Genomic DNA, 27,863 nt, shown 5'->3' on the forward strand with positions numbered 1-27,863 from the left:
CCGCCATCACGCCTGGCTAATTTTTGTATTTTTAGTAGAGATGGGGTTTCACCATGTTGACCAGGTTGGTCTCGAACTCTTGACCTCAGGTGATCCTCCCGCTTTGGCCTCCCAAAGTGCCAGGATTATAGGCGTGAGCCGCAGTGCCCAGCCTAAAAGCCCTTTAGTGTACATTTTTATGTGATTATCATAGGCATAATGGGGTTGGTTGGGGTTGTTTGGGGGAAAGAGTTGGGACTTTAGAGTCAAACAGAACTAAATGAATCCTGGCTTCCCCATTTACTACCTGTATGCCTTTTTATAAATTACAAAAATTCCCTGAGCCTCAGCCTTCTCATCTGTAAAATAGGCATGATAATATTCTCATAATGGGCCAGGTGCAGTGGCTCACGCCTGTAATCCCAGCACTTTGGGAGGCTGAGGCGGGCGGATCACCTGAAGTCGGGAGCTCGAGAACAGCCTGACCAACATGAAGAAACCCCATCTCTATTAAAAATACAAAATTAGCCAGGCATGGTGGTGCATGCCTGTAATTCCAGCTACTCAGGAGGCTGAGGCAGGAGAATCACTTGAACCCGGGAGGTGGAGGTTGCGGTGAGCCAAGATCATGCCATTGCACTACAGCCTGAGTGGTGGCTCACACCTGTAATCCCAGCACTTTGGGAGGCTGAGGCGTGTGGCTCACAAGGTCAGGAGTTCGAGGCCAGCCTGGCCAATATGGTGAAACCCCGTCTCTACTAAAAAAATACAAAATTAGCCAGGCGTGGTGGCAGGTGCCTGTAGTCCCAGCTACTCGGGAGGCTGAGGCAGGAGAATCGCTTGAATCTGGGAGGCGGAGGTTGCAGTAAGCCGAGATCGCGCCACCGCACTCCAGCCTGGGCGACGGAGCGAGACTCCGTCTCAAAACAAACAAAAAATTCTCATAGTGTTGCTGATGTAAGGATTAAATGAGCTAATGTATATAAGGCACCTAACATAGTAGTATATGGTACATAAAAGGTGCTTAAAAGCTAGTAACTTATTACTATTATCATCCTCATCTTACAGTGATTCATTCAACAAATACTTCTTAAGCATCTGCTGTGTTCCAGGCACTGTATTAGATGCTAGGAATATAGTGGTAAAGAGAAAAGCCACCATCCCTACCTTCATGAAGCTTACAGTCTAGTAGGAGGCACAGACAAGTTGATAAGTAATTATAATATATTGTGAAAAGTGCAGTCATAGGGAAATAATAGTGCCTTTGATCTCTAAAAGGGACAGATAACCAAAGTTGGAGGCCAAAATGATTAAGTAACTGGCTCAAGGCTACACAGATGGTAAGTGGAGGTGCCAAAACAAAAACCCACCGCTTCAGAACTCCAAGTCCAGCATACTGTTCACTTTACCACGTTGCCTCTGTTATAGTCCATAAATTGTGTCTGGGTGGGATAGTGCTTTCCTTTTACAGCACTGTCCTTTATTTTACAGCACTGTCCTTTATTTCAGGAATTCTATGTAACACATGAAATACTGAAGAAAGTGGCCCCCTTAGAGGCTAAGCTTATTAAGGATCCTACTATGCAGTGTAAAATTAGATTCAGGTAATGTATCTATGCTGATTTATTTCAAGAAGTACTTAGTTAATATGAGGAAATCTTAGATATGGATTTTTTTAATTCTCATAACTTCTCAGAACTTAATTACAAAGTAAATGTGTTATCCTTATTTACATTTGTTATGTGAAGAAACCGAGGCATGACTCTGTGGCTAAAAGTTGCCATGAGAGTAGCTCTCATCTCCCATTCTGTATTCAGTCTTACACAGGTATGAGAATAGTTGTGAGTACACCAAAGTGTGGGTCTTACATCCTATGTGATCCATTTCATTACCAATTCTTTACATGCTCTGACATAGCCTTTACCCTGTATGCAAGAAACTATATGAACTATCTTAAGTATAAGGGGGAAAAGCAACTGAGCCCAAAATCTGATGCCAAATAACTAAATTTTTATCTTTATTTCAGATTTAGAGGTGAAACGTTTCCACCTTTCATCGTGTTTAAAATTTTTCTTCATACTGATGGCCATGGTTACAAGTATTTTAGTGGAAAAAATGTATTAATGCCGTCAAGTAAGGTGACGTTTCATGATGTACATTTTATGTTAACTTAGCTTCTTAACATCTACATAGTATCTGAATTGCATTCAAATTATACAGAATAAGTTATTTCACCATGAAACAGCCCACCAGGTAGGTAGTGTGTTTTTTTTTAAGCACCATGTTTCAAAGTGTCTCCACTTACTAGCTAAAAAAAAAAAAAAAAAACATTTGGAGTGAATTACTTAATTAAGGCTCTAGAAAATATCCATCCATTTTTTTGTATTAAAATTTTGATTTGTTAATAATAGACTAGGCCAGGCGCAGTGACTCATGCCTGTAATGCCAGCACTTTGGGAGGCCGAGGCGGGCAGATCACCTGAGGTCAAGAGTTTGAGACCAGCCTGGCCAACATGGTGAAACCCCATCTCTACTAAAGATACAAAAATTAGCCAGGTATGGTGGCACATGCCTGTAATCCCAGCTACTCGGGAGGTTGAGGCAGGAGAATCACTTGAACCCAGGAGGTGGGGGCTGCAGTGAGCCAAGATCGTACCACTGCACTCCAGCCTGGGCGACACAGTGAGACTCTGTCTCAAAAAAAAAAAAAAAGACTAAAATTGGTCAGGGCTCTTAAATTATGCAGAACATTTAATTTAATGCCATTTTATTTGTTTTAATGGAATGTTATTATTTCTTTGATTCTGGTAGCACATTTAGAAAAAAAAGGTCTGGACTATGCTATTGAAAATGAACTTTCAGCCGGGCACGGTGGCTCATGCCTGTAATCCCAGCACTTTGGGAGGCCAAGGCGGGCGAATCACCTGAGGTCAGGAGTTCAAGACCAGCCTGGCCAACATGGTGAAACCCCGTCTCTACTAAAAATACAAAAATTAGCCAAGCGTAGTGGTGCATGCCTGTAATCCCAGATACTCACGAGGCTGAGGTAGGAGAATTGCTTGAACCCTGCAGGCAGAGGTTCTGGGGAGCTGAGATCGCACCACTGCACCCCAGCCTGGGCAACAGAGTGAGACTCTATCTCAAAAAAAAAAAAAAAAGAAAGAAAGAAAATGAACTTTCAAAATATTTATCCTTTTTTCACATGAATTCTCATCATACTTATTTATTTCTTTATTTATTTTGAGACAGAGTTTCGCTCTTGTTGCCCAGGCTGGAGTGCAATGGTGCGATCTCAGCTCACCACAACCTCCACCTCCCAGGCTCAAGTGATTCTCCTGCCTCAGCCTCCCAGGTAGCTGGGATTACAGGCATGCGCCACCACACCTGGCCAATTGTTGTATTTTTAGTAGAGACGGGGTTTCACCATGTTGTCCAGGCTGGTCTCGAACTCCTGACCTCAGGTGATTCGCCCGCCTCGGCATCCCAAAGTGCTGGGATTACAGGCGTGAGCCACCACGCCTGGCACTCTCATCATACTTTTAAGTTTCATGAATATTCACCACAAATTGTGTCTACAGTATAGGAATCACCTTGGAATCTTGTTAAAATGCTGCCGCTGCTGCTGGTCCATAAACCACACTTTATTTTATTTTATTTTTTTGAGACGGAGTCTCGCTCTGTCGCCCAGGCTGGAGTGCAGTGGCACGATCTTGGCTCACTACAAGCTCCGCCTCCCGGGTTCACGCCATTCTCCTGCCTCAACCTCCCGAGTAGCTGGGACTACAGGCTCCTGCCACCTGCTAATTTTTTTTGTACTTTTAGTAGAGATGGGGTTTCACCGTGTTAGCCAGGATGGTCTCAATCTCCTGACCTCGAAACCACACTTTTTTAAAAATTCATTCAGCCACTCTATATCTTTTGATTGGAGAGTTTAGTCCATTTACATGAATGTTATTACTGAGAAGTACAGACTTAGTTTTGCCATTTTCATATTTGTTCTGGTTGTTTTGTGGTCTTCTCTTCCTTCTTTCCTTCCTTCCTGCCTTCTTTTTAGTGAAGGTGATTTTCTCTGGTGGTATGTTTTAATTTCTTGCTTTTTATTTTTTGTGTATCTGTTGTATGTTTTGGGACAATTTGAGGTTACCATGAGGCTTGCAAACAATATCTTATAACCCATTATTTTAAACTGGTGACAGATTAACACAGATTGCTTCAACAAACAAAAAAATAACAAACAAGCAAAGAGAAACCAAATAAAAACTCTGCACTTTAACTTCATCTCCCCACTTTTTAACTTTTTGTTGTTTCTATTAATATCTTATTGTATTGTCTATGTCTTGAAAAGTTATTGTAGTTATTATTTTTGATCAGTTCATCTTCTAGTCTTTCTATTCAAGATATGAGTAGTTTACACACCACAATTGCAATGTTATAATACTGTTTTTCTGTGTACTTACTATTACCAGTGAATTTTGTACTTTCAGATTTCTTATTGTTTATTAATGACCTTTTCTTTCAGATTGAAGAATTCCCTTTAGCATTTCTTGTAGGACAAGTCTGTTATTGACAAAATTCCTAAGCTTTTGTCTGAGAAAGTCTTTATTTCTCCTTCATGTTTGAAGGATATTTTCACTGCATATACTATTCTAGGATAAAAGTTTTTATTTTTCCTTCAGCACTTTAAATATGTTACATCACTCTCTCAGCCTGTAAGGCTTCCAATGAGAAGTCTGCTGCCAGACGTATTGGAACTCCTTTGTATGTTGTTTGTTTCTTTTCTCTTGCTGATTTTAGGATTCTTTCTTTATCCTTGACCTTTGGGAGTTTGATTATTAAATGCCTTGAGGTAGTCTTTGGGTTAAATCTGCTTGGTGTTCTGTAACCTTCTTTACTTGGATATTGATATCTTTCTCTGAATTTGGGAAGTTCTCTGCTGTTATCCCTTTGAATAAACTTTCTACCCTGATCTACCTCTCTACCTCCTTTTTAGGGCCAATAATTCTTAGATTCACCCTTTTGAGGCTATTTTCTAGATCTTGTAGGCATGAGAGTCATTCTTTTTTATTTGTTTTCTTTTGTCTGCTCTAATTGTGTATTTTCAAATAGCCTATCTTCAAGTTCACTAATTCTTCTGCATGATCAGTTCCTCTGTTAGGAGACTCTGATGCATTCTTCAGTGTGTCCATTGCATTTTTCAGCTCCAGAATTTCTTTCTGCTTGATTATTTTTAATTATTTCATTCTCTTTGTTAAATTTATCTGATAGGTTTCTGAATTCCTTCTCTGTGTTATCTTGAATTTTGTTGAGCTTTCTCAAAACAGCTATTTTGTTTGTTTTTTGTTTTTTTACGTCAGAACATGAACACAAAAACAGCTATTTTGAATTCTCTATCTGAAAGGTTACATACCTCTGTCTCTCTAGGATTGATCACTGGTGCCTTATTTAGTTTCTTTGGTGAGGTCATGTTTTCCTGAATGGTCTTGATGCTTATGGATGTTTGCCAATGTCTGGGCGTCGAAGAGTTAGGTATCGTAGTATTTATTGTAGTCTTTACAGTCTGGGCTTCTTTGTAACCTGTCCTTCGTGAAAAGGCTTTCCAAGTATTCAGAGGGACTCAGGTGTCGTGATCTAAATCTTTGGTCACTGCAGCCATATCTGCATTAGGGGGCACCCCAAGCCCAGTAACACTGTGGCTCTTGCAGACTTGTAGAGGTACTGCCTTGTTGTTCTTGGCTAAGATCCGGAAGAATTCCCTGGATTACCAGGCAGAGACTTTTGTTCTCTTTCCCTACTTTTCCCCCAATAAATGGAATCTCTCTCTTTCTGTACTGAGCAGCGTGGAGCTGGGGGAGGGGTAAAACAAGCACCCTTGTGGCCACCACCACCACTGGGACTGCACTGGGTTGGACCTGAAGCAAGCAGAGCACTGGGTCTCTCCCAAGGCCCACAGTGACCACTGCCTGGCTACCATTTACTCAAGGCCCAAGGGCTCTACAGTCAGCAGGTGGCAAATCCGGACAGGCTTGTGATATAAACCACACTTTTAATAGCAAGGCTCTACAGTACAGGTTTTACTCCTTGGACCCTTATACATGACTATATTTAAGTTTTAAAAAGATGGACATTCTCATATTTTGCCATTTATAAACCACATATCAAAGGTTATTTTTCTGTAACCCTGGCAAGATCCCCCTTCTGGAAATGTACACAAAAACTGTGGCCCATCTTAAATCATGAGTTCTAGCATGTATGCAGGAGAGAAGACCACACAGCCTGGCAGTTTCTGATCAGATCCTGCATGTGCGGCATTGACTCTGAAGAGTTTTAGAAAAGGAAAAGGGACCACTTTTCTCCATGTTCTCAGGTAGTATCAGAGAAAATTTAACTTTATTTCAGAAAATTATCAAATGAGGCCAGGCTCGGTGGCTCATGCCTGTAATCCCAGCACTTTGGGAGGCCGAGGCGGGAAGATAACCTGAGGTCAGGAGTTCGAGACCAGCCTGGCCAACATAGTGAAACCCCATTTCTACCTAAAATACAAAATTAGCCGGGTGTGGTAGTAGGTGCCTGTAATCCCAGTTACTTGGGAGGCTGAGGCAAGAGAATCGCTTGAACCCAGGAGGCAGAGGTTGCAGTGAGCCGAGATCGCACCATTGCACTCCAGCCTGGGCAACAAGAGCAAAACTCCGTCCAAAAAAAAAAAAAAACACCTAGAAAATGAGCTACATGTTTTCATTATGGAATATGGTGTTTCAAGAACATTAATATTTATATAGATCGACTTCAAATGTGGAAGTATATGTTTATCCTACTTGAAGGATAAATTTATGCCACATTTATGTATAGAATAAGCTTGTAGTTACCCCTATAAAATATCATCAATTGTTTCTTTCCTAGGATTATATAATGAGGCTTTTTCAAGAACTGAAATCCTCCTGGGTCTACTCCTGCCACCCGCTTGCTGTACACAGGCTTGAGCAAATGAGAACCTTAGAGGCAGTGATTGGAAATCACTGCTTATGCATTAAAACTCATCATAATGCTGTATAATAACTTAAATTTTTGTTTAAATTAGCCCACAGATAGAAAAATATGCCTCCGTGCTTTTATCTTCTGTGCTACAACTTTTACTCTCCTGGGGTAGTCATTGTTAATGGTTTGCTGTGTATCCTTCATGTTTCCCATGAAAATACACACATAGAGATTTTTAAATTTTGTTCTTATTATAAAAATGTGGTCATATTATTGACCTTGAATTTTTCACTAAACATCATAACGGGCTTTAAATGACAACTTGAAGAGAACAGTTTAAGGTTACTTTTTCCCTTTAGTTCAGCTTCAAACTCTGGTAACACTTGGATTCATGGTTGATAGAAAACTTGTAAATATGGAATATTTCTCACTCTAAGCTTACTCAACTCTGTTGCTCTTTGTCTCTTTGTGTTTTTTGTTTGTTTGTTTTTGTTTTTTGTGGTTTTTTTTTTGTTGTTGTTGTTGTTGTTTTTTAGACAAGGTCTTAATCCGTTGCCAAAGCTGGAGTGCAGTGGCACCATCTCGCAATCTTGGCTCACTGCAACCTCCCCCTCCCAGGCTCAAGCAATTCTCATGTCTTAGCCAGCTGAGTAGCTGGGATTACAGACATGTGCCACCATGCCTGGCTAATTTTTGTATTTTTTTTAGTAGAAAGGAGGTTTTGCTATGTTGGCCAGGCTGATCTCAAACTCCTGGCCTCAAGCGATCTGCCCACTTCCGCCTCCCAAAGTGCTGAGCCTACTGAGCACTTTCTATCAAATATGATCTTAAACATTTTATGCACATTACTCTATTTAATTATCATAAACACTACAGTGTATTTTCTGTTATTATCCTCATTTTAAAAAAGACTGAGGGCCGGGTGCTGTGGCTCACGCTTGTAATCCTAACACTTTGGGAGGCTGAGGCAGGCGGATCACTTGAGGTCAGGAGTTCGAGACCAGCCTGGCCAACATGGTGAAACCCATCTCTACTAAAAATACAAATATTAGCCAAGCGCGGTGGCACGTGCCTGTAATCCCAGCTACTCGGGAGGCTAAGGCAGGAGGATTGCTTGAACCCAGGAGGCGGAGGTTGCAGTGAGCCGAGATTACACCACTGCACTCCAGCCTGAGTGACAGAGTGAGAGTCTGTCTCAAAAAAACAAAAACAAAAACAAACAAACAAACAAAAAAGACTAACTTGCCTAAGGTCTCACACCTGGAAAATGAAGGAACCGAGATCAAGACCTAGTAGCCTGCCTCCAAAGTCCCGGTTCTTAACCACTCCTGAGAGTTAGGAACTATGCTAAACAGCAGCATACACATTCTCTTAGATGGCCCTGCAATAACTCTGGTTAGGGACACATTATTCCCATTTTCCCTATTAGGAAGCTAGAAGTTGGAAAGACTTGCCAGGAGCATAACTGAGACTTGAACACTTCTCTGTGTTTCCACTGTACTATGTACATTTTGAGGTTAAAACAACCATGCAGTTATGGTGGTTTTGTTTATTCTGAACCTGTATGTAATTGGACTGTTCCAAACCAAGAAACTGTTCCAATGCATGGATACCAGTTATTACCTCTTCCATGAGTGACAGTTCCCAGTAGAAACAGGAAAGTGTCTTGAGATACTAGAGTAGCTTTACAAGCCCAAGTGTGGATCTAGGCCAGCAAATAGCCACAGAGCTGTGGGGGCTTCTGGCCACAGAGATGCTGAGTATCAGGATAAGTGCCAGATTTAGAGATGGCCTGCTTTGACGCTTTGAGTCACCCGCTAAGAACAGAACCTGCCTCTTGAATCCTACCCTGATTGGCTGGTATCCTGGAATCTTTGCCTAGTTTTTGCCCTTGCTTTTCTCCTGGCTCTAGGCTCTTCTTTCCCATTGCTTCCTATGGAGAAGGACTTTCTTGACTTTGGCCATACACTGCAGATGTCTGAGAAAGAACATCTTGGCCATTGGACAGCAAACATTTCTCAAACCCCTCTCACAGGTGGGCAGAGAGCTTGCCCTATGCTGCCAGGCATGTTTTTCTTTGGCTGAGGGACCAGAATGGGCCGGGACCAGAATGGGCCAGACACAGATGAGGCACACAACTGAGGCACTGCATACATAAGGAAACTGGGTCTTGGAGAGATTGGTGGTGGTGGCTGAGTGGGGCAGTGTAGGGAGGACCTGCCAATAAATACGTTTTTGGGGAGGCTAAGGTGGGCGGATCACTTGAGGTCATTTCAGGACCAGTGTGGCCAAAATGGCGAAACTGTCTCTACTAAAAATACAAACAAAAAAAAAAATTAGCCAGGCATGGTGGCACGCACCTGTAGTCCCAGCTACTCAGGAGGCTGAGGCAGGAGAATTGCTTGAAGCCGGGAGGCAGAGGTTACAGTGAGTCAAGATGGCACCACTGCACTCCAGCCTGAGCGATAGAGGGAGACTCTGTCTCAGAAAAAAAAAAAAAAAACCCTAAATAAATACCTTTTGTACTGTGGCTCACGCCTGTAATCCCAACACTTTGGGAGGCCAAGGTGGGCGGAACAGAAGGTCAGGAGTTTGAGACCAGCCTGGCCAACATGGTGAAACCCCATCTCTACTGAAAATACAGAAATTAGCTGGGCGTAACCCCAACACTTTGGGAGGCCGAGGCAGGTGGAACAGAAGGTCAGGAGTTTGAGACCAGCCTGGCCAACATGATGAAACCCCGTCTCTATTGAAAACAAAAATTAGCTGGGCATGGTGGTGCACGCCTGTAGTCCCAGCTACTCAGGAGACTGAGGCAGGAGAATCGCTCGAACCCAGAAGGCGGAGGTTGCAGTCTGCCGAAATGGCACCACTGCACTCCAGCCTGGTGACAGAGCAAGACTCCGTCTCAAAAAATAATAATAATAATTTAAAAAACCCTTTTTTAGTAACTTCAGCTAAAGTAAATTATAGTTATGCCTACAGAAATTCCTAAAGCAGAAATTATATGGTCTTCATACCTGTTCAGTGTACAATTACTTGTTTTTACCTTTAGTGTCACTGTGGGGCTGGTTAATTAGAACCATAAAATGTTGGAAATTAATTGCAAGAAAACATAATGGAGAGATTTGCCAATACTATCCTTATTTTATTTATTTATTTATTTATTTATTTATTTATTTATTTATTTATGAGATGGAGTCTCACTCTGTCGCCCAGGCTGGAGTGCAGTGGCACAATCTCGGCTCAGTGCAACCTCCACCTCCTGGGTTCAAGCGATTATCCTGCCTCAGCCTCCCAAGTAGCTGGGATTACAGGTGCTCACCACCCTGCCTAGCTAATTTTTGTATTTTTTAGTAGAGACGGGGTTTCACCATGTTGGCCAGGCTGGAATCGAACCCCTGACCTCAGGTGATCCACCCGCTTTGGCCTCCCAGAGTGCTGGGATTACAGGTGTGAGCTACTACACCCGGCCTATCTTTTCTTTAGTTGTGTAATGTATAGAGAAATTTGTTGTGGGGATGAGGGAGGGGGGAAGGATAGCATTAGGAGATATACCTAATGTTAAATGACGAGTTGATGGGTGCAGCACACCAACATGGCACATGTATACATATGTAACTAACCTGCACATTGTGCACATGTACCCTAAAACTTAAAGTGTAATAATAAAAAAAGAGAAATATTTATGGTTATGGAAATGCTTGCCCTGATAAAAATCCTACATATTGTTTTTTTAAATTCACATTTTATACTTATATGATCTCTAGAGCTCTTACTATGTTGCTATAAGACAGTAATATAGTGATAATTTACCAACTTTATTGAAAATGTTGTTACATCAATAAAATAGCATGCTGGAAAAAAAGAAGAAATTAATGAAATATAAAGCAAAAATGATCTACCTAAAGGAAAGCTCCATATCACATTTTCACTAAACTGTTTGTCTCTTCAGTTCTATACGTTAGGAATAAAACTTCAACCATTCAACCATTTGAATGTTTTCTTCCTTTTTCATTTTCTACATGTGTCTGTGATATTCTAAGCTTTGGAATTTAAAAAAATAAATAAAGGAATAGTCTGAATAACAAAAGTGAGAATTGGAATAGAAAATGCATTATAGCTTGCTGTTGTGTGTTAAGAAAAAAGAACAGTGATTCTCAGTTTTGATCCTGTCTCAACCACTCTTTCTTTTCTCTTTTTTTTTTTTTTTTTTTTTGAGACAGCATCTCACTCTGTCACCCAGACTGGAGTGCAGTGGCATGATCTCAGCTCACTGCAACCTCCACCTCTCAGGTTCAAGCGATTCTCCTGCCTCAGCCTCCCGAGTAGCTGGGTTTACAGGCACATGCCACCATGCTAGGCTAATTTTTGTATTTTTAGTAGAAAAAGGGTTTTGCCATGTTTGCCAGGCTGATCTCGAACTCCTGACCTCAGGCGATCCGCCTGCCTCGGCCTTCCAAAGTGCTGAGATTACAGGTGTGAACCACCGTGCCTGGCCTCAACCACTCTTTTAGGCCTTGTATCAACATTATAACACAGAGTTCCCATACTTTCACAAATACCACATTCTGACGTACAAAGGAAAAAAGAAACTCATCTGGAATCAAAAGATGTTTGAATTTTGTTTTCTTTTCTTTTTTTTTTTTCGAGACAGAGTCTTGCTGTGTCCCCTAGGCTGGAGTACAGTGGCACGATCTCGGCTCACTGCAACCTCCGCCTCCCGGGTTCAAGCGATTCTCCTGCCTCAGCCTCCCGAGCAGCTGAGATTACAGGCACCTGCCACCACGCCTGGCTAATTTTTGTATTTTTAGTAGAGACGGGGTTTCACCACGTTGGCCAGGCTGGTCTCAAACTCCTGACCTCAGGTGATCCACCTGCCTCGGCCTCCCAAAGTGCTGGAATTACAGGAGTGAGCCACCACGCCCGCCCTGAATTTTCTTTTGTGCTATCCTTCCCTTCATATAAACATACCCTTTGTGGCCAGAAGTACAGATCTGTAATATAAATATGTGTTAGAAGAGTCAGCACATACTTATGGGGGGGGTGGTGCAGAGTACTTAAGTCTCTACTCACAGTCTATGTATAGCTCTTAGCACAGGATACTTATATGTGGAAGGATATGGTATAAGTAGGGCCCAACAGGATTTGAGCTTCCATATATTCTGTGATTCTTCCGTCTCTGACCTCTCAGGTGCTTTCCTTGAGCATAAAATGTTGACATTTGGGAGAGAAAAGAAAACCTCTCTATTTGCCACTTTTTAGCTGCTGAGAATGAAGTCTGAAGGGAGGGAGGCTTAAACAGTCTGAAACATACATGTTTCCACTTACCAGCAGTGTATTAACACATAAAAGAGAGGTGGTACTAGTGACACCTTTCATTGCAGTTCCTACGGTAACTCGTTGAATCACCAGATAAGTTTTCTCTGCATTGACTGCACGAATGATATTACAGGTTTGTTTTGCTTTTCAAAATAAAAGAATTAAAAGTCTTTTAAGGGGAAAAACCAGTTGTTTTAAAACTATGTTCTCTGAGGATTCTGGACTCAGCAATTCCTCTAGCTGCATTTAAAAACTGTGTAGATGGCCTGGCGCGGTGGCTCACGCCTATAATCCCGCACTTTGGGAGGCCGAGGTGAGTGGATCACGAGGTCAGGAGATCGAGACCATCCTGGCTAACACGGCGAAAGCTGGTCTCTACTAAAAATACAAAAAATTAGCCAGGTGTGGTGGCATGTGCCTGTAATCCCAGCTACTCAGGAGGCTGAGGCGGGAGAATTGCTTGAACCCAGGAGGTGGAGGTTGCAGCGAGCTGAGATGGCGCCACTGTTCTCCAGCCTAGGTGACAGAGCAAGACTCCGTTTCAAAAAAAAAAAAAACCTATGTAGATAAGGCTATGGAAACAATTTTAAGTGGTTTAATAATCCCTATATAATCTCTTTGCTGATGCAGCCTTTCTATTGAATAGCAAGCTGCTAGAAGAAAGGAACAATATTTGATGTATTTGTCAGAAGAAATATGTAAAGGGCGTGCTGATCATTAATGCTATTCTACTATTTTTAAAGTCTGTTTTCTCTTTACAGGCAGTGGTTGATGCTTGCAAACTAATGGGGGAAAGGAAATTTCACCGTATAATTATGGAAGATGAACGTATTTTCCCGAAGTCCAAAGTAACTGATATAATGGATGTTGTCACCATGCAAGATTATGTACAAGTAAGGAATTTAGATTTAGAAAAACAAACAAACCAAGCAAGTCTTCCTAACTCTGTCATCCAAGAAGATAGAATCATACTTTTTTATTACGGTAAAATATAACACAATATAAAATTTACTATTTTATTATATTTTATTTTATTTTTCAAATATATTCTATAGAATGAAACTTATTTTCGGATACCCAAGCACTAGAACTTTCTTTTAAAATTTTTTTTTATTTAACTTTTATTTTAAGTTCAGGGGTACATGTGGAGGTTTGTTATTGTATATAGGTAAACTCGTGTCAAGGGGGTTTGTTGTTCAGATTATTTTGTCACCCAAGTATTAGGCCTAGTATCCATTAGTTATGTTTCCTGATCCTCTCCCTCCTCCCACCTTCCACCCTCTGGTAAGCCCCAGTGTGTGTTGTTCCCCTCTATGTGTCCATGTGTTCTCATCATAAAATTGACCATTTTAAAGTGTACAGTTCAGGGGCATTAAGTACATTCACAGGGTTGTGCAAGCATCACCACCATCTAGTTCCAGAACCTTTTCATTACCCCGAAAGGAAACCCTGCATCCAGTAAGCAGTCACTCTCCATTCCTGCATCATTCCAGCCCCATAAACCACCAGTCTGCATTGTCTCTATGGATTTGCCTAATCCGGATATTTCATATAAAGGAAATCATGTGATATATGGCTTTTTATATGTAGGGAGCTAAGGAATTTGGGGGTTCTTTTGGGGTGATGGAAATATTCTGAAATATTCGTAGGCAGTGGTGATAGTTGCACAACATTGTGAATATACTAAAAACCATTGAGTTACATACTTTTTTTTTTTTGAGACAGAGTTTCGTTCTTGTCGCCCAGGCTGGAGTGCAATGGCGCAATCTCAGCTCACTGCAACCTCTGCCTCTTGGGTTCAAGCGATTCTCCTGCCTCAGCCTCCCGAGTAGCTGGGATTACAGGCATGTGCCACCACGCCCAGCTAATTTTTTTGTATTTTTAGTAGAGACGGGGTTTCACCATATTGGCCAGGCTGGTCTCAAACTCCTGACCTCAGGTGATCTGCCCGTCTCGGCCTCCCAAAGTACTGGGATTACAAGCGTGAGCCACCACGCCTGGCTGATGTTGTGTTTTCATAAATGGAAGGTTTGTGGCAAACCTGCATCAAGCAAATCTATCAGTGCCATTTTTCCAATAGCATGTGCTTGCTTTGTGTCTCTGTGTCACGTTTTGGTCATTCTTGCAATATTTCAAATCTTTTCATTATTATTATATCTGTTATGGTGAACTGTGATCAGTGATCTTTGATGTTACTATTGTAATTGTTTTGGAGCACCACAAACTGAGCCCATATAAGATGGCAAACTTAACCAATAAATGTATGTGTTCTGACTGCTCCACCAACCAGCCATTCCATTATCTCTCTCTTTCCCCTCTGGTCTCTCTATTTTCTGAGACACAACAATATTGAAATTAGGCCAATTAATAATCCTACAGTGGCCTCTAAGTGTTCGAGTGAAAGAGTCATGCGCCGCTCACTTTAAATCAAAAGCTAGAAATGACGAAGCTTAGTGAGGAAGGCATGTCAAAAGCTGAGATAGGCCAAAAGCTAGACCTTTGCACCAAAGAGTTAATGTGTTGTGAATGCAAAGGAAAAATTTATGAAGGAAATTAAAAGTGCTACTCCAGCGAACACACAAATGATAAGAAAGCAAAATAGCCTCGTTGCTGATATGGAGAAAGTGTTAGTGGTCTGGATAGAAAATTAAACCAGCCACTCACGCCTGTAATCCCAGCACTTTGGGAGGCCGAGGTGGGCGGATCACGAGGTCAGGAGATCGAGACCATCCTGGCTAACATGGTGAAACCCTGTCTCTACTAAAAATACAAAAAATTAGCCGGGCATGGTGGCGGGCACCTATAGTCCCAGCTACTAGGGAGGCTGAAGCGGGAGAATGGCGTGAACCCAGGAGGCGGAGCTTGCAGTGAGCCGAAATTGCGCCACTGCACTCCAGTCTGGGCAATAGAGTGAGACTCTGTCTGGAAAAAAAAAAAAAAAAAAAAAGAAAAACCAGCCACAATATTCCCTTAAACCAAAGCCTAATCCAGAGCAAGGCCTTAACTCTCTTCAATTCTATGAAGGATCAGAGAGGTGAGGAAGCTGCAGAAGAAACTTTGGAAGCTAGCAGAGGTTGGTTCGTGAAGTTTAGGGAAAGAAGCCGTCTTTATAACATAAAAGTACAAGGTGAAGCAGCAAGTGCTGATGGAGAAGCTGCAGCAAGTTATCCAGAAGATCTCACTAAGATAATTGTTGAAGGTGGCTGCACTAAACAACAGATTTTCAATGTAGACAAAATGGCCTTATACTGTTAGAAGATGCCCTCTAGGGCTTTCACAGCTAGAGAGGAGAAGTCAACGCCTGGCTTCAAAGGACAGGCTGAGTCTCTTGTTAGGGGCTAATGCAGCTGGTAACTTTAACTTAAAGCCAGTTCTCATTTACTATTCTGAAAATTTTAGGGCCCTTAAAAATTATGCTAAATCTATCCGGGCGGAGTGGCTCAGGCCTGTAATCCCAGCACTTTGGGAGACCAAGGCGGGCGGATCACAAGGTCAGGAGATCGAGACCATCCTGGCTAACACCGTGAAACCCCGTCTCTACTAAAAAATACAAAAATTAGCTGGGTGTGGTGGTGGGCGCCTGTAGTCCCAGCTACTTGGGAGGCTGAGCCAGGAGAATGGCGTGAACCCAGGAGGCGGAGCTTGCAGTGAGCCGAGATTGCACCACTGCACTCCAGCCTGGGTGACAGGGCAACACTCTGTCTCAAAAAAAAAAAAAAAAAAAAAAGAGAAATATGTTTCATAAGGCTATAGCTGCCATAGACAATGATTCCCCTGATGGATCTGGGTAAAGTAAAATTTAAAAATCCAGAAATGATTCACCATTCTAGATGCTATTGAGAACATTCATGAGCTGGGCACAGTGGCTCATGGCTGTAATCCCAGTACTTTGGGAGGCTGAGATTGGAGGATCTCTTGAAGATGGAGTTTGAGACCAGCCTGGGCAATATAGGGAGACCCTGTCTCTACAAAAATTACCCCCCACCCCAAAATTAGCCAGGTGTGGTGGTATGCCCCTATGGTCCCAGCTACTCAGGAGACTGAGGTGGGAGGATTGCTTTAGCCATGATTGCACTCCAGCCTGGGCAACAGAGTGAGACCCTGTCTCAAAAAAAAAAAAAAAAGCCACAGCCACCCCAGCCTTCAGCAACCAGTACCCTGATCAGTCAGCAGTCATCCACATCAAGGTAAGACTCTCCACCAGCAAAAAGAATAGGACTCACTGAAGGCTCAGATGATCATTAGCATTTTTTAGCAATAAAGTATTTTTTTTCTTTTTGTGGAGATGGGATCTTGCTATGTTTCCCAGGCTGGTCTTGAACTTCTGGGCACAAGTGATCCTGTCAGCTCTTCCTCCGTAAGTTCTGGCATTGCAGGCATGAGCCATTGTGCCCAGCCATAACAAAGTATTTTTAAATTAAAGTATGTACATTTTTTTTAAATAATGCTGTTGCACACTTAACAAACTACAGTATAATGTAAACATAACTTTTATATGCACTGGGAAAGCAAAAATTAGCATGACTCTATTTGTGATATCCACTTCATTACCGTGGTCTGCAACTAGACCCACAATATCTCTGAGGTATGTCTGTATACAGCCTTAACTATTCACTCATTTGCTTCAGTGTGAAACATGAAATTAATGCAGTGCCTTAGAGACTCCCAATTATGTTTTCTTTCTTTTAGAGTCTTAGACTGAGTTTAGGGAAGTGAACCAGGAAAGGCCAACTATCTTTGCTAAGGACAAAGACCACATACTTTCAGATTGTGAACATGTCAAGGATTAATGTCATAGAGAGGAGTCCCCAGATAGACATACTGGAAGAGAGGGATAAGATCATTGTTGACGTTTGAGTCCTTATACGGGTGTGGCACTGTCTTTAGCACTTTACATGTGTGTTATCTTCTTTCATCTTCAAGTTTGTAAATTATGTGACCTTTTTTACAAATGAGAAAAATGAAGTTTAACAAGCCTCAAAAAAACTTGCCTGAGGTCACAGACAGATCTGATAAGTGGCAGAGCAGATGATTGACAGATCTATGATATTTACCCATTTTACTACTTCACTCAGGAAAAAAAATACCCAGCCTTACTTTGCATGGCAGTGCAGGACCATAAAAATGACCAGCAAATTGAAACCATGCAAAGCAAACTTAATAATTTGTGGGGAAAATTGTGATTGTCCTGTGACTTTTCAAACTTTTTGTCTGTAGTCCCAGCTACTCGGGAGGCTGAGGCAAGAGGATCACTTAAGCCCAGGAGTTTGAGGGTAGCCCAGGCAACATAGTGAGACCCCATCTCTGAAAACAAAACAAAACAAGCTTCTTTGTCAAAACATTAAAAACTCTTTTGCTGTCTGTTATAAATACATAGGAAAATGAAAGAAACCCAACACATTTAGAACACTTTTAGTACACTATAATTTAAAACATTAGAAACATAGACAAAGTGTTTTGTTTCTTCATAAAATATCCTACCAACTGTGAATATACTGGAAACTATTGAATTGTACACTTTAAATGGTGAATTGTATGGTATGTGAACCTCAATAAAGCTGTGAAAAAATAACTTACCAAGAGTACTTTAAACAGTGCTTGCCTTCTTGTTCTTCTAGTATAACTTATAAGCATCTTTTCTATGTCTTGATGTATTGTCATATTCCTTTTAAAATTTGGATCAGCTGCCAACATTTTATTCTTTGCACTTTAAATGTTGCAAAATATCTCAGAGTTCCTTCAATATGAAGTTTTTTTTTGGCCAGCATCACTTCCACTGGGAAAGCTTCATCTTTTTATCATAGCCACTTTCCTCATTTATGTTGATAAGTTCATCCTCACCAAGTTCCTCTAGCTGTAGATCTGCAACGTCTTGAATGATGGCAGTGTTAGCATTCCCACAGTCACCTATTTCTTCTAGAACTCCATGTATGATTGATTCCAATTTCACTTCAAGTGGTACCACTTTTTGTTTCTTTGACGGCGAATTCCCTCTTTTGATTTTCCATTTTTGTAAAATGTCACATGGGTTTATCATTGGAAGACAAAAATGCAACACAACTATATACGTTGCTGTTTGTGTGTGAAATGAATAACAGATTCACAGTGACCAGTCACTGATTGACTTTGGAAGGTATGACATGATTTGTCACTAATCATGATGATCATCTGTCATTTATATTGTGATCTTTGAGCTGAAGAGCTAGCAACAGGAGGCTGGGCGTGGTGGCTCATGCCTGTAATCCCAGCACTTTGGGAGGCCGAGGTGGGTGGATCAGTTGAGGTCAGGAGTTTGAGACCAGCCTGGCCAACATGATGAAACCCTGTCTCTACTAAAAATACAAAAATTAGCCAGGCCTGGTGGCACACGCCTATAATCCCAGCTACTTGGGAGGCTGAGGCAGGAGAATCGCTTGAACCCAGGAGGTGGAGGTTGTAGTGAGCCGAGATTGCGCCACTGCACTCCAGCCTGGGCGATAAAGCAAGACTCCATCTCAAAAAAAAAAGTTTGAAAAGGCCGGGTGCAGTGGCTCATGTCTGTAATCCTAACACTTGGTGAGGCAGAGACCGGAGGATTGCTTGAGCCCAGGAGTTTGAGACCTGCCTGGGCAACATAGCGAGACCCCATTCTCCAGAAAAGGAAAAAAAAAAGATGAAATGGTGCAAAGGTAGGATTGCCTGTGTGAGTGTATGTGTGTGAGTGTGTATGTGTATATGTGAGTGTGAGGGTGTGTGTTGAGAGTGTATGTGTATGTGCATCTGTGTGTGTGTGTTTGAAAGCATGAATGTGACTGTGTAATATACCCTAAAGGCCTTCTTGTTATTCTGTTTCCTAGCACTGTAGCTCCTCCTGCCCTATCCCTGGCTCTTAAATGCACGATTATAATGTTAAATTGATGATATATATTTGTATTTTTAATTCCTAATTTGATATCATTTTAAATTGGAAAAAAAGAAAAGTGGGATTTCTACAAATACTCCAAAGGAAAATAGTGAAAATCTCCACTTCATACTAGAGATGAACTCATATTTCTAAAAAGGTTTGTGCAAAAGTCCTCTCAACAGCCTGGGCAACATAGTGAGACCCTATCTCTACAAAAATTAAAAAATTGGCCAGGCATGATGGCTCACGCCTGTAATCTCAGCACTTTGGGAGGCCGAGGCAAGTGGATTACGTGAGGTCAGGAGTTCGAGACCAGCTTGGCCAACGTGGCGAAACCCCATCTCTACTAAAAATACAAAAAAAATTAGCCAGGCATGGTGGCATGCACCTGTAATCCCAGCTACTCGGGAAGCTGAGGCAGGAGAATCGCTTGAACCCAGGAGGCGGAGGTTGCAGTGAGCCGAGTTCGTGTTACTGAACTGCAGCCTGGGCAACAGGAGTGAAACTCCGTCCCAAAAAAAAAATAGCCAGACATGGTGGCATGTACCTGTGGTCCCAGCTACTCAGGAGGATCACTGGAGCCCAGGAGGTTGAGGCTGCTAGCCATGATCATGTCACTGCCCTCCAGCCTGGGTGACAGGATGAGACCCTGTCTCAAAAAAAAAAAAGTCATCTCAACCCAAGCATGTCATGAACAAGCTCTACTAGGTATGCAGAACACATAGCTATTATCATTAATTTTTAGGCCCATCTGAGTTTAACTTATCTGAGTTATATTTGCCATAAAAATGTTGATGTATTAAATAAATATTTAGTGAGTATGATACTGTGTGCATGATAATGTGTAGCATAGCTCCTGCCTTCCAATAAGGGAGCTAAGTCATACACAGATAACTAAAACATTGAGTAGTCAGTAAAAAGAGTCATAGAAGAGAGATCCCAATAAAATTCAGAGATGGGATCAAAGAATGCCTTTTGGATGAAGTGACATTTGAGTGGAACCATGAGAAATGTGTCTAAAAACATTTTAGAGCACCCACAACCAATCAACTTTTTTTTTGAGACAGAGTCCCACTCTGCCGCCCCGGCTGGAGTGCAGTGGTGCAGTCTTGGCTCACTGCAACTGCTGCCTCTTGGGCTCAGGTGATCCTCCTGCCTCAGCCTCCCAAGTAGCTGGGACTACAGGTGTGCACCACCACGCCCAGCTAATTTTTGTATTTTTTTTATTATTATACTTTAAGTTCTAGGGTACATGTGCACAACGTGCAGGTTTGTTACATATGTATACATGTGCCATGTTGGTGTGCTGCACCCATTAACTCGTCATTTACATTAGGTATATCTCCTAATGTTATCAGGTTTCACCATGTTGGCCAGGCTGGTCTCGAACTCCCGACCTCTAGTGACCCACCTGCCTCAGGCTCCCAAAGTGCTGGGCTTACAGGTGTGAGCCACTGCACCTGGCCAACTAATCAGTCTTAATTGTTTTTTTTCTCTTTTTCTTTTCTTTTCTTTTTTTTTTTTTTTTGAGATGGAGTCACTCTGTCACCCAGGCTGGAGTGCAGTGGCGCGATCTTGGCTCACCGCAACCTCCACCTCCCGAGTTCAAGCAATTCTCCTGCCTGAGCCTCCCAAGTAGCTGGAACCACAGGCACACGCCACCATGCCTGGCTAATTTTTGTATTTTTAGTAGAGATGGGTTTTCACCATGTTGGCCAGGCTGGTCTACGAACTCCTGACCTCAGGTGATCCACCCGCCTCAGCGTCCCAAAGTTCTGGGATTATAGGTATGAGCCACTGCACCTGGCCAACGTAATCGTTGTTGTTTTTTCCCTACAGTATCGCAGTTTTTTCGATGAGGCCCCTGCATTTTCTGGCGGCAGAAATAACAGCTGGCGCAAATTAAATCTTGAAAATATTCCCAGGACAATGCTAATGTATGACATAGTTCATTATTCAGAGTCTGGAGTGATCTCAAACCGTCTACGAAATGAAATGAAGTTTCTGTTACAGAGACCAGTAACGCAAGAGATCCATAAGCACCAGCTACGGATTGTTTCTGAAATTAGGTAAAACAGATTCTTCACTGGGGTTAAAATACTAGGGGCATATCTGAAAATGTTCACATTCTGCCAGATAGCTCACTAAAGATAATAGGATATATGGGGAAAATAGGGTTGGGGCAGATTGCTCAAAACGTATGCAATTTTGTAAACAGAGCACTAACAAAAAGGACAATTGGTACTTGGGGAGTTAACTTGTACCACCAGACAGGCAGCTCAGTGTAGCTGGAGGCTGCCACAGAAAATATAAAAAAATGAACAACCATAGAGCGGAGATGCTGGCAACTCTTTCATTAGAGCAGTTAGTGGGCATGGAGACAGTGCACATGGAAGTGGGACCCCAGGCCAGCGTGGTTGCCTTTTTTTTTTTTTTTTTTTTTGAGACGGAGTCTCACTCTGTTGCCCAGGCTGGAGTGCAATGGCGCAATCTAGGCTCACTGCAACCTCCGCCTCCCGGGTTCAAGCGATTCTCCTGCCTCAGCCTCCTGAGTAGCTGGGATTACAGGTGCCCACCACCATGCCCAGCTAATTTTTGTATTTTTAGTAGAGAATGAGTTTCACCATATTGGCCAGGCTGGTCTCAAACTCCTGACCTTGTGATCCGCCCACCTCAGCCTCCCAAAGTGCTGGGATTACAAGTGTGAGCCACCATGCCTGGCCCCATGGTTGCCTTTTAAGTGGACATGAGAGGCAGTGCGATCTGCCGAGAACCAGGAGCCATCCAAGGCTGGAGTGGGGGTAGGGGAGGAGTAGGGTGGAGGGCAGCGAGGGTGAGTTGGGGGTGGGGTGTGCCTCTCTGGGAAGACAGCACTTGATGCAGGTGCTCAATTTTGTTTTCATGAATACAGCCAAAAGGGCTCCCCTTGCCCATGCAGCACAGAACTGAGGGCTTTTTCCTTTTTTGCTGAAGGTTATAATTCTATTCTTGCTACTCTGGCTCCCCTTGCCTAAGATAAATTGCATATAAATTAGAGTGACGTCATTCCCCTTTTTACCAATAGTATGTGAGCCATTTCACATTGTAGAAATGGATGTTGTAGCAAAATAGATGTATTATGATCTGAAACAACATGGACAGAATATAACAACTCCAATTATATTCCTTTTCTCTTTCCATTACTAAGCCTCACTTAGCCCATCTTATTTACAAATTAAGCTGCTTTCTTAAAAGAAGAAAGAGATAATAATATGTAAGAGGACCTACTGGTAATCTATTTTCACACTCTTATAATTGAAATGAAAAATACTCCCTTTGTACATGAAGAAGACACTGATGACCCACTGTCAAGCAAACATGCTGGGGATTTTTTTTCAGGAGTAGAGATGAGTGATTCTGACCCAATAACATAATTTAACCCATATATTTTATGATCAAGGCTATACATTTGCCAGACAGATGGCCTGGTTTAGGGCACAGTCTGTCATGAAATAGATTTTCTCTAACTCATCCATATGAGCACTGAATATAGAATTTAACCCTATTACCACCAAGGTCAAATAAATGATGTAATTTTCTCTGCCACCATATATAATCCTGATCTCCCTGCTATTTGGATTTATCCTACTGAGTATCCAAGAATAAGTAATTTAAGAGCCAAATAAGTAGCCAAATTATTAATCAATTGAAGAGAAAAAATACTTTCATAAAGCCATCTTTGAATGCAGTTGTAGTTTAGCATCTCCCAGAAGCAAACCCTGAGACAGAGATTTAGGAGGTGATCCCAGGAACAACTGAAGGGAGAGGGTAAAAAAGTGGAAGGCAGCCAAAACAGTGTGTGTTAGCAAGCAAGTTACCACTGTGGGTAACTGGAGCTTAATCTCCCCCGGGAATGTCAGAGTCAATGTAGAACATGCAACTCAGAATTATCCCACAGGGGGCAGGGGAATTACAGTATTGATACATCAACACCCATCAGTCATTGGTTAAGGGTTGCTTAGGAAGGGACATATTAATTCTCGAATTCTCGGGCACTTTTGACCTCCCCTGCACATGGGCTTGCTTTTCTTTTCTTTTTTTTTCCTTTCTTTTTTTTTTTTTTTTTTTTTTTTGAGACCGAGTTTCACTCTTGTCACCCAGGCTGGAGTACAATGGCACAATCTCGGCTCCCCACAACCTCCACCTCCCTGGTTCAAGCGATTCTCCTGCCTCAGCCTTCCTGAGTAGCTGGGATTACAGGCATGTGCCACCACGCCTGGCTAATTTTGTATTTTTAGTAGAGACAGGGTTTCTCCATGCTGGTCAGGCTGGTCTCGAACTCCGGACCTCAGGTGATCCACCTGCCTTGGCCTCCCAAAGTGCTGGGATTACAGGTGTGAGCCACCGTGCTGGCAGGCTTTTCTTTTCAAAGAAAGTTTTCAAACTGAGTGATGCAGATGCTGGCATTGAAAGTTGAGTCTATGTGCCTTATAATGGTAAGGACAAGGGGATTATGGACATAGCACCTGATCCCAGCACTGATTAAAAACAGCTTGTTTTTCCAACCATTATGAAATGTAATATATTTTTTTTTTTGAGCTGGAGTCTCGCTCTGTCACCCAGGCTGGAGTGCAGTGGCACAATCTTGGCTCACTGCAAAGTCCGCCTCCTGGGTTCAAGCAATTCTCCTGCCTCAGCCTCCCGAGTAGCTGGGATTACAGGCACCCGCCACCACACCCAGCTAATTTTTGTATTTTTTTTTTTAGTAGAGACAGGGTTTCACCATGTTGGCCAGGCTGGTCTCGAACTCCTGACCTCAGGTGATACGCTTGCCTCGGCCTCCCAAAGTGCTGAGATTACGGGCATGAGCCACTGCACCTCGACGAAATGTAATACTTTTTTGTGTTAGTATATGGTGTAAAAAAATAAGATTCAAATTGCTACTACACAGTATTTTCTAGGAAAGCTAATTTTAAATTGATAACAGGTTTTATAATTTTTATCATCTTTGCTGTCAATATCATCACCTGTACACCTTCGTAAGTGCCAGATAAAGAACTGTGCTATGTAAACTCAAGCAGAAATGATAACTTTAACCTAAAAGCTTACATGAAATGCTGCTCCAATGTTGCTGAGGTCTATGATATATTTGCTAGAGAAAGCTTTAATGAAATTTGGAACTTGCTTTGCATTTATATTTTATTCTGTGTGATTTTTCTGTTTTTAATACAAACATTTTCTAGGGGTCCATACTTAACTGTCCAACCTCTATATCGGCCCTACAAACAGCAAAATCAAGTTAAATTTCTGGGTCGTCGATCCAAGCAAGCTCAAATGAAAGTTGAAAAAATGAGAAAAGTTTATTTGGCTAAAGAAAAAAATACTTCTGAGGTGACTGTAAGTTTAACTTGTACTGAATTCATTGTTTTGGACAATATTCAAACTGTCTGTAAAGTAGCTGTACTTACGTAAATGAAATTTTCCTAATCTAAAGTTCAAGGCTGAAACACATTTGACACATTTATCATAGATAGTATAAAGTGAATTTCATCTTGGTAACATTTTTTAAAAAGTTCTTAATATTGGTGGCAATTCTGATAAAAACCAGCTGTTTTGGCTCCATATCAGCTTGAGTTGGCAAAAAAATTATTTTCTCTGTATGTTGACACTGTTGATTCAGCACATCTCTGATGGTGGTTTTTTCAAAATGGAAGTCATTTCTATCTAAACTTATTAAGAACTATGCTTTATAAAGTCTGCCTCAGTATACTTTTACATCATAGGAATTTACAACAGACATGTATTCATGTTATTACTTTGTAATTTAAAAAATCGCTGTAAATATTTTGAGATGAGGATAAATATAGTCAAATATTAAAATATAAAGTAGTAAAAACCAAATATATAACACTTCCTACTTTTATTGATAATTCTGCCTAGGAACCAAAAACGGGCCCATCAGGTACAAAGGATAACTATCATCTCCACTCCATCTCTTGACATTGTGAAAACTAAGGAATCTATGTCAGAGTGTCAGCTGGAAAAAGAAAAAAAGACTCATTTTCCTGGTATCAAAACTTGGCAGCTGGTGATTCTCCATCATGATAATGAACAGTTAATTGACAGAAAACCAAAGTCATTTAACAATCTGCTTGTCTGTCTATAAATAATGAGTATGTGTAATAAAGGAAAATAACATAGAATAAGTCCTGAGTATGCTCTCTTAACTAAATGTGTGACATATTTTAAGCCTTTTTGAATTGCCATAGGAACAAATTCTTTTACTGACAGAATTTTAATCTAAACAAATTTTTTCTATTAGATGCCCTTGAACTAGCAGTATACAGTTTTGTTTAAGAGATTAGTCCCTGGGACTTTTATTCGATTTTGATTTTCCTTCATTTAAACAAATATCTGAACAGGCCATACTTAGCATAAATATTAGAATTCACAGAATGAAAGGTTCCTTTTGAGTCAGCTTCTAGTGTCTTTTTTAAAGTTGAAATTCATTTTTACAGAACAGCTTGTGAATGACCTATTCTGAATGATAATAAAAGTAATAATGGATTTATTGCTACAGGAGGCATGACATGGCATAACTAATCACTATTGAGCATTGGAAGCACCTGAGACAGAATGTTGCGTCTGCTTTAATCTATTTTGGATATTTTTCAAGTATAAAGTCTATTTGGAGTAATATTTATCAATTTCATTTTCAATTGATAAATTGTCATTCCTAATACGGTATAAATTACTGATTTCTTTTGTGATCCAGGCTGTTGGATTATATCATACTTTACACAGAGGCTATGATAATTAAACTGCAATAATTTATTGAACTTTAAAGATCCAATTTTTAATTTTACTTAACATTTAAAACGTGTAGGTTGATTGCTGATCTAATTCAGGCACGGTAACCTATAAAAGGATCTCATTCTCTGCTAAAATATTCTCTTACATGATAAAGAATATTGGAGTAAATGTGTATGATTCTCACTGGAATATATTTAACATAAATGTTCACTCTTTGATATTAATGCATTGTCATTTGATATTCAAAAATGGAATGATAAGCCCCTTGTTTTCAGAGCTTGTACTGGACACTGGTTGAATGGAAAAACAGCTATTTGTCCTCATGAGTCACACATGTTTTCATTCATTAATTTGGGATGTAGTCTCTCATCTGATCAAATGCATATCAGACTCTATCTATAGTGTGTGTAATAACAAAGAAAGATTTTAGCTAGCAAGATGGAGGGAAAAGACAAAGGAAGGACATACTCTTTATGTTTCAGGATTCCCATTTCTCATATTTCATTAGCTATAACTTTGTCTCATCGTAACACCTAGCTCCAAGAGAGGCTGGGAAATGTATTTTTGTTTGGGGCATTTATGTACCCAACTAAAATTCTGTTGTCATAAAAGAAATGGTAGTGGATATTAAGGCACAACTAGCTTCTGCTCCCAGAGATCATGTCTTCTATCAATTCTTTTAACTCACATTAAATAATATAACCACATCACCGAAAATCCTTTTAAAAGTAAAATTACACATAATCCCATCACCATAATATAACAACTGTTTTCATTTGCTTATACCTTTCTAATCTGTCTAAATGCACACATATTTTTCACATAGTTGTAATAATAGCTAACATATAGATTTAAACTTTTCACTTATATCTTTTTTTTTTTTTTTTTTGAGACGGAGCTATGCTCTTGTTGCCCAGGCTGGAGTGCAATGGTGCGATCACAGCTCACCGCAACCTCCGCCTACTGAGTTCAAGCGATTCTCCTGCCTCAGCCTCCTGAGCAGCTGGGATTACAGGCATGCGCCACCCGCCTGGCTAATTTTGTATTTTTAGTAGAGACAGGGTTTCTCCATGTTGGTCAGGCTGGTCTCAAACTCCCGACCTCAGGTGATCACCCGCCTTGGCCTCCCAAAGTGTTCGGATTACAGGCGTGAGACACCATGCCCGGTCACTTTTCGCTTATATCTTAAACATGATCCACTTAAAAATAATTTAATGGGTATACAATAGCCCATTGAATTGATAAAGCATAATTTATCTAGCCATACTCATATCATTGGATATTTCAGTTGTTTCTAATTTTTTACTACTATAGGTAATTAACATTAGAATGAACATTTTCATACACAATCTTCTTTTGGTTATTTTTCTGTTATTTATTTTTAGCCTAATTGCACTATAATCGGAGAGTATGATTTGTATGATACTGATTCTGGGAAACTTGTTGATACTTGCTTTATAGCCAAGTACATTGTCCATTTTCATAAATGTTTCTTGTACTCTTAAGAAAAAATGTGCATCCGGCTGGACGAGGGGGCTCAAGTGATCCTCCCACCTTAGCTTCCCAAAGTGCTGGAATTATAGGCATGAGCCACCACTCCTGGTCCCTTTATTCCTAATAATGCATTTTGCTTGGAAGACTTTTTTTTTTTTTTTTTTTTTTGAGATGGAGTCTTGCTCTGTCACCCAGGCTGGAGAGCAGTGGCTCAATCTCAGCTCACTGCAACCTCCGCCTCCTGGGTTCGAGCGATTCTCCTTGCTAGCCTCCCGAGTAGCTGGGATCACAGGCATGCGCCACCATGCCCAGCTAATTTTTCAAAATATTTTTAGTAGAGGCAGGGTTTCACCATTTTGGCCAGGCTGGTCTTGAACTCGTGACCTCAGGTGATCCACCTGCCTCAGCCTCCCAGAGTGCT

General features: G+C 41.2%; 1 protein-coding gene across 1 annotated transcript in view; it reads left to right on the plus strand.

The window, feature by feature from the left end:
• CXHXorf58 (chromosome X CXorf58 homolog) overlaps positions 1-25,463 on the plus strand; it is a 31,677-nt gene extending 6,214 nt beyond the window's left edge. Inside the window, exons 4-9 of the mRNA XM_004063918.3 lie at positions 1,489-1,583; positions 2,006-2,117; positions 13,035-13,166; positions 20,996-21,225; positions 24,379-24,532; positions 25,076-25,463. Coding sequence (XP_004063966.2) covers positions 1,489-1,583; positions 2,006-2,117; positions 13,035-13,166; positions 20,996-21,225; positions 24,379-24,532; positions 25,076-25,135 — 783 coding nt within the window. The 3' untranslated portion in view covers positions 25,136-25,463. The remainder of the gene's footprint in view (positions 1-1,488; positions 1,584-2,005; positions 2,118-13,034; positions 13,167-20,995; positions 21,226-24,378; positions 24,533-25,075) is intronic.
• The last annotated feature ends 2,400 nt before the right edge of the window (positions 25,464-27,863 follow it).

This window comes from Gorilla gorilla, chromosome X (assembly GCF_029281585.2).
Source record: "Gorilla gorilla gorilla isolate KB3781 chromosome X, NHGRI_mGorGor1-v2.1_pri, whole genome shotgun sequence".
Classification (NCBI taxonomy): domain Eukaryota; kingdom Metazoa; phylum Chordata; class Mammalia; order Primates; family Hominidae; genus Gorilla; species Gorilla gorilla.